Genomic DNA, 15,025 nt, shown 5'->3' with positions numbered 1-15,025 from the left:
TCCGTGGGGGGCTTTTGACCATTTCTTTAGATTCCTCACGTCTTACTCATTGTTCGAAAAAAGTTTGGGCCAAATCGGATGTTAGGTACTACATTTATTGAATATTATATTAATTCTATAAATTAAAATGGCCAATTTGGATACAATCAATTAGCTTAATTTCTCAGAGATCAAATTCTATTTCCACAAAATAATGTTGCAGGGATGCTAACCTTATCTGTTTCCAACCACAGAAACCATTTCAGAGCAATCTGAGATGGTGGGTGTCGAAATCCTCTCTCTTGTGCTTTTTGACAGCAAAACATGAGGAGTGGACATCCATAGATTACAATGCCTAGAGACCGCTTTGTCTGTCTGCACACCAGAGTCAGCACTTTCCTGACAAACATCACTGACAGAAAAAAGCACTGTTTTATGTCTGCCATCTACAGTTACCAATAGATACTGGTAAATACACAATGCCACGATCACATAGAAATATACTGGTGAAGGCAGAGAGTATAGATCTTTAATTTTGTAGGTTGAATCCAAGAGGTTTCATACAGGTTGTTCTCAACAGAAACCCTCTTGGTTGGAAATTACAGTATTCTGAGAGAGCGATGAAACTGTCATTTCATATTTTATCATTAATTATGATGTAAGATTCTGTTTTTTTTATGCTTTATTACTTATCTATCACATACTAGTTCCACAATAACAACTTTCTTTAAAAAGCATCGTTGTTTTTATAAACTGGCTTTAGGCGATTTTGTTTTTTGTGATGGAGATGATAGAGACAGACGGGTCCAGGCTCTTCTTTAAATCTGCACAGGCAGGTAGAGAGGAGCACTGGAGCCACCTCTCTCTATGGAATCTCAGTTAACTGCATCAGCCATGTTGCCCCAACAACAGACACTCATCACCCAACACACACAAAGGGCCAGACAGACAGAGGGTGGAGAAGAGATATGATAGGAGGAGAGAGGGATGGAGAGACAGAGGAAAAGAGGGAGGGATTAATACCAGGGTGAAACTGTCTGCAGCCCAGGGCAGGTCTGTCTGTGTCACCGGTAGCAGTGGGAGTCACAGGGCTTCAACCCAATTAGCTAAATTCACAGGAAATGGCCTGTCTGTTGACAGAGCGCACATTCAAACGTCTGTTATGTAGCAAGACATATGCCACTAGAACAGAGAGGGGTCTCTGTCTGACTCTCTCGCTCACGCACACGCAAACATCACTTTCTCACACACACGTAGGCACACACACTTTCTCACCCATAGAGAACTACATTGTCTAACTGTATATTTTGGTGGTTTACGTAGCTTTGTTATCCATTCGTACTATAAACCTTCTTCCCACCTTTGAACTTGAGGCCCTTAGCCATTATGTAATATTATTACCATGGAGATGTACTGTAAGACAGCTAAATACATAAGACAACCCCAGTCTAGTGTTTATTATTCAACAGTTGGTTTGGAATTCCCATTGTTAGAGCCTATCCTGCCCATGATATACTAGACAACATACACATGGCCAGTAGATTCATAAAAAGTGTCATTGTTTCCTTCGTTACCTTGCAACGCACTACTACTACTGCTGTTACTACTACTGCTACTACTGCTGTTACTACTACTGCTGCTACTACTACTACTACTGCTGTTACTACTGCTACTGCTGCTACTACTGCTGTTACTACTACTGCTGCTACTACATCGCTACCACTGCCGCTGCTGCTGCCACCGCTGCCGCTGCCACCACTGCTGCTACCACCACTGCCACCGCTGCTGCTGCTACCACCGCTACCACCGCTGCTGCTGCCACCGCTGCTGCTGCTACCACCGCTGTTACCGCTACCGCTGCTGCTACACCACTACTACCGCTGTTACCACTACCGCTGCTGCCACCGCTGCTGCTACTACCACCGCTGCCACTACCACTGCTGTTACCACCACTGCTACCACTGCTGCTGCTGCCACTGCCGCTGCTGCTACCACCGCCGTTACTGCTACCGCTGCTCCCACCACTACCACTACTGCTGTTACCACTGCTACTGCTGCTACCGCTGCTGCTCGCTGCTGCTACCGCTGCTGCCACTACTACTGCTGTTACCACTACTGCTGTTACTACCACCGCTACCACCGCTGTTACCACCACTGCTACCACCGCTTCTACCACTACCACCGCTGTTACCACACCACCGCTACCACCACTGCTACTGCTGCTGCTGCTACCACCACTGCTACTGCTGCTGCTACCGCCACCGCTGCTGCCACGCACCACCACCGCTGCCACTGCCACCGCTGCTGCTACCACCACCGCTACCGCTGCCGCTGCCACCGCTACCGCTGCCACCACCACCACCGCTGCCGCTGCTGCCACCGCTGCTGCTGCCACTACCACCGCTACCGCTGCTGCTACTACCACCGCTACCGCTGCTGCCACCACCACCGCCACTGCTGCTACCACCACCGCTGCTGCCACTGCTGCTCCACCACTGCTACCGCTGCTGCTACCGCTGTTACTACCACCACCGCTGCTGCTACTACCACTGCTGCTGCTGCCACTACCACTGCTACCGCTGCTGCCACTGCTGTTACTACTACCACTGCCGCTGCTGCTGCTACCTACCACCGCTGCCGCTGCTACCGCTGCTGCTGCCACCGCTGCTGCTGCCACTACCGCTGCTGCTACTACCACCGCTGTTACCACCGCCACCACCACCGCTACCACCACCACCACCGCTACCACCACCGCCACCACTACCACTACTACCACCACCGCCGCTGCTGCTGCTACCACCACTGCTGCTACCACCACCGCTATTACCGCTGCTGCCGCTGCCACCACCACCACCGCTGCTACCACCACCGCTACCGCTGCCGCTGCTGCCACCGCCACCGCTACTGCTGCCCCACTGCCACTGCTGCTGCCACCACCGCCACCGCTGCCGTTACCGCTGCTACCACCACTGCCACCGCTGCTACTATCACCGCTGCTGCTGCCACCACCACCGCTGGCCGCCACCACCGCTGCTGCTACTACTACTGCTGCTGCTACTACTACTACTGCTGTTACTACTGCTACTACTACTGCTGTTGCTACTGCTGCTACTACTACTACTACTACTACTACTACTACTGCTGTTACTACTACACCCACTACTGCTGTTACTACTACTACTACTGCTGTTACTACTACTGCTGCTACTGCTGCTACTACTACTGCTACTACTGCTGCTGCTGCTGCTACTACTACTACTACTACTACTGCTGTTACTACTACTACTGCTACTACTACTCCTACTACTAATACTGCTACTGCTGCTGCTGCTTTTACAGATTTATAAACTTTGTAAACACTGTAGAAAATGTCATAACACATGGCCTCTCATGTATTATTGCTTAAATAACTGTGTAAGTTATTATAAATTAGTTTGATATACACTGAGTGTACAAAACATTAAGAACACTTTCCTAATATTGAGTTGCACCCCCCCATTTTGCCCTTAGAACGACCTCAATTCGTCAGGGGAAGGACTCTACAAGGTGTCGAAAGCATTCCACAGGGATGCTGGACCATGTTGGCTCCAATGCTTCCCACAGTTCTGCCAAGTTGGCTGGATGTCCTTTGGGTGGTGGACCATTCTTGACACACACAGGGAACTGTTGAGCGTGAAAAACCCAGCAGCGTTGCAGTTCTTGACACAAACCGGTGCACCTGGCACCTACTACCATACCCCTTTCAAAGACACTTAAATCTTTTGTCTTGCCCATTCACCCTCTAGATTGTGTGTGTGCAATTCAATGTCTCAATTGTCTCAAGGCTTAAAAATCCTTCTTTAACCTGTCTCCTCCCCTTCATCTACACTGATTGAAGTGAATTTAACAAGGGATCATAGCTTTCACCTGATTCACCTGGTCAGTCTTACATGTTCCTAATGTTTTCTACTCTCAGTGTATATTGAATAAACAATAAAATACCTCCTAGCTGGCAGTTTTTCCAAGCACCAGCTCACACTCCATATCACCTGTAAGCCATTTATATGTTCTAGCAGAAGCATTTTTATTACTGAAGTGACACACTTATAAAACACTCAAAAGTCAGGAATGTTGACTCTCATTATGTAAAATGTTTAGGAGGTAGGGTGACCAAGATTATTTTGTGAATTTTTCTTATTTGATCACTTGTGATGTCATTCTGACTGTCCTGTAGACGCAGCTGTGTTTTCTCTCCTCTTCTCAGAGATTTAGGTCAGACGATGTATGTACAGTTGAAGTCGGAAGTTTACATACACCTTAGCCAAATACATTTAAACTCAGTTTTTCACATTCTGACATTTAATCCTAGTAGAAATTCCCTGTCTTAGGTCAGTTAGGATCACCACTTTATTTTAAGAATGTGAAATGTCAGAATAATAGTGGGGAGAATTATTTATTTCAGCTTTTATTTATTTCATCACATTCCCAGTGGGTCAGAAGTTTACATACACTCAATTAGTATTTGGTAGCATTGCCTTTAAATTGTTTAACTTGGGTCAAACGTTTCGGGTAGCCTTCCACAAGCTTCCCACAATAATTTTGGCCCATTCCTCCTGACAGAGCTGGTGTAACTGAGTCAGGTTTGTAGGCCTCCTTGCTCGCACACACTTTTTCAGTTAAGCCCACACATTTTCTATAGGATTGAGGTCAGGGCTTTGTGATGGCCACTCCTATACCTTGACTTTGTTGTCCTAAGCCATTTTTCCACAACTTTGGAAGTATGCTTGGGGTTATTCTCCATTTGGAAGACCCATTTGCGACCAAGCTTTAACTTCCTGACTGATGTGTTGAGATGTTGCTTCAATATATCCACATAATTTTCCTCCTCGTGATGCCATCTATTTTGTGAAGTGCACCAGTCCCTCCTGCAGCAAAGCACCCCCACAACATGATGCTGCCACCCCCGTGCTTCACGGTTGGGATGGTGTTCTTTTCCTCCAAACATAACAATGGCAATTATGGCCAAACAGTTCTATTTTTGTTTCATCAGACCAGAAGACATTTCTCCAAAAAGTACGATCTGTGTCCCCATGTGCAGTTGCAAACCGTAGTCTGGCTTTTTTATGGCGGTTTTGGAGCAGTGGCTTCTTCCTTGCTGAGCTGCCTTTCAGGTTATGTCGATATAGGACTCATTTTAATGTGGATATAGATACTTTTGTACCCGTTTCCTCCAGCATCTTCACAAGGTCCTTTGCTGTTGTTCTGGGAATGACTTGCACTTTTCGCACCAAAGTACGTTCATCTCTAGGAGACAGAACACGTCTCCTTCCTGAGCGGTATGACGGCTGCGTGGTCCCATGGTGTTTTTGCTTGCGTACTATTGTTTGTACAGATCAACGTGGTACCTTCAGGCGTTTGGAAATTGCTCCCAAGGATGAACCAGACTTGTGGAGGTCTCCAATTTTTTTCTGAGGTATTGGCTGAGTTCTTTTGATTTTCCCATGATGTCAAGCAAAGAGGCACTGAGTTTGAAGGTAGGCCTTGAAATACATCCACAGGTACACCCCCAATTGACTCAAATGATGTCAATTAGCCTATCAGAAGCTTCTAAAGCCATGACATCATTTTCTGGAATTTTACAAGCTGTTTAAAGGAACAGTCAACTTAGTGTATGTAAACAATAGTTGGACAAATTACTTGTGTCATGCACAAAGTAGATGTCCTAACCGACTTGTCAAAACTATAGTTTGTTAACAAGAAATTTGTGGAGTGGTTGAAAAACGAGTTTTAGTGACTCCAACCTAAGTGTATGTAAACTTCCGATTTCAACTGTAACTGAAGGAGGACTGGCTTACTCTCCTTAGCCAAGCATTGATCACTCCATATAACCTATCTGTCTATATGCCTGTCTGTCTGACTTCCTGCCTCTTATAGAGATATTTTTACCATCCTTCTCCTACAGGCCCTCAATATATTAACTTCAATAGATGTACTGTCCTAACATAAATGTACATTTCAACACACACTACACACACACACACACACACACACACACACACACACACACACACACACACGCATAAAAGACGATGTGAAGCATAAATCTACCGTCCTTTCCTCTGCCCAGGCCATGTTCCCAATGTTCCCTGGCTAATGTGTGTGCACACAGGCTGTTTGCTCATCTCAAAAGATAACAGGAGGAGGGCGTTACTTTACCTCTGAGCAGACGGACTGACACACAAAGGCCTGGCTGTTACATATCAAACCTCTCTTCATATCAAACCTCACTACATGCCCTCTTTTTATCTCTTCATTTGATGCTTTTTTCTTATGTTTGCCAACATAGCTGAGAGTTCATTTAGGTTGTGCCAAAAGTGGGGTTGTACATGTAAGCTCCTTGTGTTGTATGGTCTTGTATAGTTCCTTAGCTAACCCAGTTTCCCTCTCTGCCGCTCTTGTCTTGTCTCAGGAGAAAGGAGTCAGCGTGCCGCGACCCTTCTCCAGTGGACCCAGTGCCTTCATTCCAGAAGAGGAGGTGAGAAAATACTTTCTTTCTGTGCCTTGAGTGTCACGTCCTGACCAGTATAAGGGTTAATTGTTATGGTAGTTTGGTCAGGACGTGGCAGAGGGTATTTGTTTTATGTGGTTCGGGGTGGTGTTTTTGTAGAAGGGCGTTTGATTTATTATTTCCGGGTTTTGGTTTATGTTCTATTTTTATGTATTTCTATGTTTAGTCTAGTGAGTGCTTCCTCGTTGCCTCTGATTGAGAGTCCTATATATGGGTAATTGTATACCTGAGCAACCATTGTATACCTGAGCAACCATATACCTGCTGCATTTTGGTCCTCCTTTCCCAACGACAACCGTGACATTGAGGCTATATTTCCCGTCCTGCTGACTCTCTCTCGTTCTTTCTCACTGTCACTTTCGTTTAATCTCTCTCGCTTTTTCCCCCTTGTCTTTATCTTCCCACCTTTATCTTCACCTTGCCTTGAACTCAGAGGTATTAAACCATATTTCAGATTACAGCAGCAGCAGCTTTACTGTAAAATGGTTCAATACACAATGCCTGACTGAAACCCCTCTCTTCCCTGTCCTGCCTGACCCCTTCCCCCAACCCTCCTCCCTGACTGAAACCCCTCTCTTCCCTGTCCTGCCTGACCCCTTCCCCCAACCCTCCTCCCTGACTGAAACCCCTCTCTTCCCTGTCCTGCCTGACCCCTTCCCCCAACCCTCCTCCCTGACTGAAACCCCTCTCTTCCCTGTCCTGCCTGACCCCTTCCCCCAACCCTCCTCCCTGACTGAAACCCCTCTCTTCCCTGTCCTGCCTGACCCCTTCCCCCAACCCTCCTCCCTGACTGAAACCCCTCTCTTCCCTGTCCTGCCTGACCCCTTCCCCCAACCCTCCTCCCTGCGTCCAGATTGTGGAGGCGTCCCAGGTGGACCCCCAAACAGAGCAGATCCTGGCCGAGGCCTACTCTCTGTCGGGCCACGTGGACCATCTGACCCAGGTGATGGGACTGCACCCCCACTACCTGGAGTCCTTCCTGCGTAGCCAGTTCTACCTGCTGAGGATGGACGGCCCCTTGCCTCTCCACTGCCGACACTACATTGCCATCATGGTAAACACTGATATAGGATGAACCTAGAGATTGTCATTGGGTGTGTCTGAAATTACACTCTATTTCCCTATCCTCCTGTGACCCGAGAATTCATATTTTTTTATATATATTTTTTTTAAATCACATTTTACAAATAATTGTTTTTTGAAGGAAAATGTTATTTATTTTATGTGCACTGTAGTGGAAATAAAGAATCGGTTGATTGTAAATATGAAAAATGTAACATTACAGTAAATGGGTACAGTAGGTGAAAAACCTAAACTCAGCAAACAAAGAAACGTTCCTTTTTCAGGACCCTGTCTTTCAAAGATAATTCGTAAAAATCCAAATAACTTCACAGATCTTTATTGTAAAGGGTTTCCCATGCTTGTTCAATGAACCATAAACAATTAATGAACATGCACCTGTGGAACGGTCATTAAGACACTAACAGCTTACAGACGTTAGGCAATTAAGGTCACAGTTATGAAAACACAGGACACTAAAGAGGCCTTTCTACTGACTCTGAAAAACACCACAAAAAAAGATGCCCAGGGACCCTGCTCATCTGCGTGAACGTGCCTGAGGCATGCTGCAAGGAGGCATGAGGACTGCAGATGTGGCCAGGGCAATAAATTGCAATGTCTGTACTGTGAGACGCCTAAGACAGCGCTACAGGGAGACAGGACGGACAGCTGATCGTCATCGCAGTGGCAGACCACGTGTAACAACACCTGCACAGGATCAGTACATCCGAACATCACACCTGCGGGACAGGTACAGGATGGCAACAACAACTGCCCGAGTTACACCAGGAACGCACAATCCCTCCATCAGTGCTCAGACTGTCCGCAATGGGCTGAGAGAGGCTGGATTGAGGGCTTGTAGGTCTGTTGTAAGGCAGGTCCTCACCAGACATCACCGGCAACAGTGTTGCCTATGGGCACAAACCCACAGTCGCTGGACTGAGCTTGTTGTCATTTCAGGCAATCTCAACGCTGTGCGTTACAGGGAAGACATCCTTCTCCCTCATGTGGTACCCTTCCTGCAGGCTCATCCTGACATGACCCTCCAGCATGACAATGCCACCAGCCATACTGCTCGTTCTGTGCGTGATTTGCTGCAAGTGAGGAATGTCAGTGTTCTGCCATGGCCAGTGAAGAGCCCGGATCTCAATCCCATTGAGCACGTCTGGGACCTGTTGGATCGGAGGGTGAGGGCTAGGGCCATTCCCCCCAGAAATGTCCGGAACATCTCACAGCAAGAACTGGCAAATCTGGTGCAGTCCATGAGGAGGAGATGCACTGCAGTACTTAATGCAGCTGGTGGCCACACAAAATACTGACTGTTACTTTTGATTTTGACCCCCCCTTTGTTCAGGGACACATTATTCCATTTCTGTTAGTCACATGTCTCAGTTGTTGAATCTTGTTATGTTCGTACAAATATTTACACATGTTAAGTTTGCAGAAAATAAACGCAGTTGACAGTGAGAGGACGTTTCTTTTTTTGCTGAGTTTAGTTAGCGCATCCTGATATCCACTACAGAGCACATTTATAAAGCTCTTATTTAATGTGAAAAAAGATAGCACTGCTCTGAAAACTTACCAAACTATTCCTGAGATATTTATTAGAAACATTTAAAATATCAAATAAATTATAATTACACACATTTACCCTTCCCCCTTCCATAAATGTGCTAATTGAGATGGCAGCCATTTTGAAAAAGCAGGGAGAGAAAGTTATCAAGGTCACACACATATACATGTGATATCCTTGAAAAGCCCAGAATGGCCTCTCAAAGGTACAACAGGACTTAACACAGTGGCATGCATGGCCTCAGACATATGGACCAAAAACCAATGTCCATTAGAGTGGACAAAAATGTATTGCTGTGTCTCAGGAGCCTATATAGTGCACTACTTTTGACCTGAGCCCTAAAGGAGTGTACTATATATAGAGTGCCATTTCCAACTCAGCCGTTGTTCCCTGCAAGGGTTGAGGTTAGGAATGGTGGTAAGGTAAGCTGATTATACGGGCAGCTTCTACCTGCAGTTGCATGGTACGGGATAGGTCAAAGGTCAAGCTAAGCCTGCATATACACATCCTCCATTAGAGCCTCCCTCTCCCTGCTCAGGGGACCTACCTAACACAAATCTCCTGCTGACCCATATTCATATTTCTCTAATGACCCATTTCCATAATAACCAATGGCTCTTTCCCGGAGTGACTGATGATGTTTTCCGTATGATGTTAAAAGTTTCACCTCAGTTCTGAGATGACCTTGGGGTGGTGCTGGACTGAGGACGCTTCTGTAGCTAGCAGAGAGAAAGAGGTAGTGGAGACATTAAGCAGGGCAGTGTTTGCCCTGTGCTCAGACACACTGGCCTCCACACCTGTGGAGCTTTGGTGTGCAGCCAACTCAGATGGTCCTACCAACCCCCTCGACCCCGGCCCCAGCCCACTTCCAACTCACCCTCTTCCTGATGTGGCCACTCCACAACTAGGTCAAAGTCAGCCCTCTCACTCTTAAAGACACAGTATATTATGTCATAAGGAACAGCTGAATGCAGTGCAGTGTTGAAGAACCATGTGGAAACATTTAATGTACAGAGTAAAATATGTCATGTTTAGAATTTAGACAAATACAATATGCATATACTGTAAACCGTTAATTTAAAGGTCATGCATTTTACAGAAAATATTTATGCTTTATATTAGTCTGCTTATTTACTTAGACATTACATTGTAAAATAATAATTGCATAATGATGACATTTTAGTTTTTTGAGAAATTCTTTGAAACAAGCAACACTTTCTACGATTTAGTACTTGCTGAATGCCAGCTAAATCTGGACTGTCAAATACAGTGCTACCCAGAAGACGGTATATATAACATTAATATAAAGACAATTTAGACAGTAATAAACATACACAGTTCATACAGTAAAGGAAGAGTTTTCCCAGTGAGCTAGAGTTCCTGTAAATAAAAAAACCTCTGTGTGTCTCCAGGCTGCAGCGCGTCACCAGTGTTCCTTCCTGGTGTCTCTGCATGTGCGTGAGTTCTACAGGATGGGGATGTGTCTAGACTGGCTGAAGGGTCTACAGTACGCCCCTCAGAGACTGAGGAACCTCAACGAGATCAACAAGATCCTAGCACACAGGCCCTGGCTCATCACCAAAGAGCACATTCAGGTTAGAACACAGACGTGCATAAAACATACTCATATTCAAGTACATTATCTACATATGCACATACGATATATATATATATATATATATATATCTATTCACTAACACACACACACACGCATGCATGCATGACTTTTAGCCACGTACTCACACATAAAGTAACTCCCACTAAACGTCTTTCTCTCCCTCTACCTCAGAACTTGGTGAAGACAGGGGAGCACAGTTGGTCTTTGGCGGAGCTGGTCCATGCTGTGGTCATATTGGCCCATTTCCATTCCCTGGCCAGCTTTGTGTTTGGCAGTGGTATCAACCCCCAGGTGGATCCACAGCATGCCAATGGCTTCCAGTCCGTTTACATCAGTGACTACTGTACATGTGACTTGGCCAGCGACCATCACCTGGACCGAGACCTCAGCAGCACCAGCCCCGTAGTGAAATGACATGCATGACTTACTGTTGATCTATGCTTTACTGAGTTTATTTAGCTATGTGTGTTTGGAGGGATTGTGTTGGAAATGTAATCTAAGAATGTGTGACTCTATTGTCACATTAATAGAGTTCTGGTTTTATGTGTGTTTTTCAGACCACAGACTCGGTCAGTGAGTTAGAGGCACTGATGGACAGAATGAAGAGGCTGCAGGAGGAGAGAGAGGAGGATGAGGCCTCGCAGGAGGAGATGGCCACACGCTTCGAGAAAGAGAAGAAAGAGAGCCTCCTGGTGGGCTCTGGGGGTACTGCAACCACACCTGTTCCTGTGGTCTGTTTCTCACTGAGTACTAATGTAAACCTGTCAGTGAGGTCATGACTGATTATAAAACATCTCCATTGTGACTGCAGATATGAAGGATGAGGTGATGCCCACATCCAAAGTGTCTCGGTTTGTAGAGGATGCCACCTTTGGGTACCAGCACTTTGCTCGACACGGAGAGGACAACCCACCAACATTTAGAGCGCAGGTGGGGGATAATTACAAATCAAATGAATGTAAATTCCACTATCATACCATAAGTGCAAGACCTGTAGATTTAACAGTCACTTCCTAACACCTAAATGTCTGCCTGCCTGCCTGCCTGCCTGCCTGCCTGTAGGACTACTCGTGGGAGGACCATGGTTTCTCTCTGGTCAACAGGCTTTATTCAGACATCGGGCTGCTGCTGGATGACAAGTTCCGGACAGCGTGTGACCTGACCTACTACAACATGGCCAGTCACGAGGACGTAGACACCACCATGCTCCGACGTGCACTCTTCAACTATGTGCACTGCATGTATGGCATCAGGTAAGACAGTGCCTTCTATCCTCAGCCACATACACTTCTCATGCACTATCAAGTGTGGACACTTAGTGTCAAGTTAGTGGGATAATGATTATATTTAAATGAGTGTGTAAGTGATTGTTGAAGCCTTGGAATAGTCCCTGAAGTGCCGTATAAATGGCCTAGTAGACAGTAAAGTGATGCTCCAGTCTGATCGTATGATTTGTTTGATGTCCTGTCTGCAGGTATGATGACTATGACTATGGGGAGGTGAATCAGCTATTGGAACGCAGTCTGAAGGTCTATATAAAGACGGTAACATGTTATCCAGAGAGGACCACTCGCCGCATGTACGACAGCTACTGGTGCCAGTTCCGCCACTCCGAGAAGGTTAGAAAACTGTCAGTGCTCGTGCTTGTGTTCGTGAGAGGGCATAGTCTTATGTTGTTTGTATTCTTTGCAATCAAGCATTCACCGTCCACAGCCACAAAAATGAGATTGTGAATCCTGATATGTTTTTGTAACTAGGCCAGAGTTCAGTGGCAGGACTGGTCATGCTGTTTGATTGTGTTTGTGCAGGAGGCTTTGGCTCATGAGTACACTAGGACTATTGAGCAGAGCTGAAGAAAATGAAGCTCTTGGCCGCAGGAACATGGTGTTATTGTGTTTGAGTTGTTCTGCAGAGAGGCCCCCTGTTGGAATCTGACTGGGCTGAAAGAGATGAAAGATGAGCAAGTTACACCATGTATCATTAGGACCAGCAGGGTAGAAGGGTCATTGTCTTGTTCTTAAAGCTCATGTCAAGACAACCTGGAACAAACATCTAAACTCTGACGTAATGAGGACAGCAGCATTCACTTTAGTTAGTAATTATCATGTCTGTACAAACAGCTTTGTCTTTGGCCCCCATTAAAAGTATTGTCTGAATCAAATCTCTCACCACGTTTACATATGAGACTCAGTGAGATGTCTTTTGTAGCCTTGTGCATTTTCTGCAAATGCATATCCATACCATGCCAGTTATATAAAGTAACTGTACTGTGTTATAGTATGTACTGTATGGTATGTTAATCCTCAGCCTCCCTGTCCCGCTCCAGGTCCATGTGAACCTACTCCTAATGGAGGCCAGGATGCAGGCAGAACTGCTATACACCCTGCGCGCCATCACACGCTACATGACCTGACCCTGACCGACCACAGCGGGTTGTCTTTCTCCAACTGACCAATAGAAAACCCCAGCCCTCTACAGTCCTCATCACCCCACCTCCCCCAACACCACCACCGGCCTTCCCCTTTCCACAGCCCCAGGAACGAGGCCTCTTGGAACTAGAAAACTGTCTCTCTACCAGGCATATGACTCTTAAACTGGCCCACTACTGTGTGGTTGGGTGGGGACTTTGAGGTCTTTTTAGCTTAATGCCCTTGTAAAGAGGAAGTTTGTTAAGATGAAGGAAATCCTATTGTGGGTGTATACAAGTGAAAACGGGTGCACATGACTGACTATTATCATCCTCCTTTGCCAAAATCATAATGGCAGTTTGGCTTCAGTGACATGCAGTGAAGTGGTTGGAGTTCATGACTAACTTTTGGAAATTGTTTATCCAAGCAACCTCACAAAGTACTGAACTCCAGCTCTAAGGAGGATACTGAATAGCCAGAAACAGTGTTACACAAGAATATACCTCTGAATGTAATGACTTGATTTGGGACAGACCCACCAATATCAGAAACAAGATTAGAAGGTTATCTGATTGACAGAGCCAAGCCCTTTTGTGGCACTCAGATATTTAAAGAAGTGCAATATGGTCTTCATTCTCCTTACCTTTTTTTATGATATATTTTGCAACTTAAAAGGCTGTGACAGAATACTTATGCTTTTCAGTATATTTACACCTTTGTCAATAAATTAGGCTAAGTAAAATATTTATTGAGAATTATTTCTCTGCAATATTTGTCCTAATAGAGACTGTATCGCAGCAGGGAGTGCACAAGCAACATTATCAGCAATTGTAGGATTTTTTTATTGAGTTATTGCTTTCCCTCTCTCATCCTGTTTGTGACATATTTCTGTCCCAAATGTTTCTAACAGGGTCTGTAAGACATTCATATTGCCTACTTGTCTATATTTCTACCAAATATGCAGTGTACAGTACAGATGTTAGATCCATGAGACATTTAAAATAAAACATGTGTATTCCATTAGGAAGTAGAGTACATTTCAGAACTGAGATAAGCTACAGTAGTGCTGGGAATGTGCTCTTGGTTTTTGTTTTGTTTTGAAGTATCACCACATGCAAATGCCTAACCCTAAAATTTGCACTGTTAACTTTGAGCCTCACCAGCATTTATTTGATGCTTATTTCTTCATCAGTGTAGGGTTGGAAAAGTCATGCCGCTTCTGTGAATGATTTTTGCTCTTTGCACATTTGTATCTGCACGTTGGAACGTTGGTAATTCCCAGTTGGAAATATGCAAGAAATGTTTGTATTTCCTTAAATCCTCTCCCTTCTCTCGAATCTTTCTCAAATATTAAGACATTGCATTGTATGTCTCAGATGCAAAATGTGTTAAATATTAGCACCTTTGTGTGAAGATAGTTTAGATGCATTGATCAAATTCTTTAAACATATCTCTGCGAACTCAGATGCCATTCACCAAAGTACTATTTACTGTTTGCCAACCTACATTATATTTTTATAGTGTTTTAATTTGGGGGGGATAAACAACTTGTATTAACAAGAACAATTAGGTAATGTATCATTCGAATTATAACCGATGAAGCTGAGTTGTCTAAACTTTACAAAATTATAGTCTACTGGTCTGAGAGTTAAAGCTGCACTTTTGTTTCTGTTACCGAGATTGTGCTTCAAGATTGTTGCAATAGTTTTGGGAGGTCGTGTCTTCTTAATCAAAGCCACACTGTCGTTTTTCAATTAAAACAACTGTAAAATTAAAACTGTACAACTGAAACGTTATTTCACACAGTGCCTGTAAGGAAATAAAAAAGAAGTTAAGAAATA

The 15,025-nt window shown here is 45.0% G+C and overlaps 1 protein-coding gene across 2 annotated transcripts in view; it reads left to right on the top strand.

Moving 5' to 3' along the window:
- LOC106603373 (protein FAM76B) overlaps window positions 1-15,025 on the top strand; it is a 50,326-nt gene extending 35,301 nt beyond the window's left edge. For both annotated transcript variants that reach the window (XM_045717062.1, XM_014196957.2), the window contains 9 exons: window positions 6,428-6,493; window positions 7,380-7,580; window positions 10,571-10,753; window positions 10,948-11,181; window positions 11,334-11,481; window positions 11,588-11,706; window positions 11,839-12,029; window positions 12,251-12,395; window positions 13,103-15,025. In XM_045717062.1, coding sequence (XP_045573018.1) covers window positions 6,428-6,493; window positions 7,380-7,580; window positions 10,571-10,753; window positions 10,948-11,181; window positions 11,334-11,481; window positions 11,588-11,706; window positions 11,839-12,029; window positions 12,251-12,395; window positions 13,103-13,189 — 1,374 coding nt within the window. In that variant the 3' untranslated portion in view covers window positions 13,190-15,025. The remainder of the gene's footprint in view (window positions 1-6,427; window positions 6,494-7,379; window positions 7,581-10,570; window positions 10,754-10,947; window positions 11,182-11,333; window positions 11,482-11,587; window positions 11,707-11,838; window positions 12,030-12,250; window positions 12,396-13,102) is intronic.

This window comes from Salmo salar, chromosome ssa04 (genome assembly GCF_905237065.1).
Source record: "Salmo salar chromosome ssa04, Ssal_v3.1, whole genome shotgun sequence".
NCBI classification, from domain to species: domain Eukaryota; kingdom Metazoa; phylum Chordata; class Actinopteri; order Salmoniformes; family Salmonidae; genus Salmo; species Salmo salar.
The sequence above is the reverse complement of the archived record's forward strand: the minus strand, read 5'-3'. Positions and strand labels throughout refer to the sequence as shown.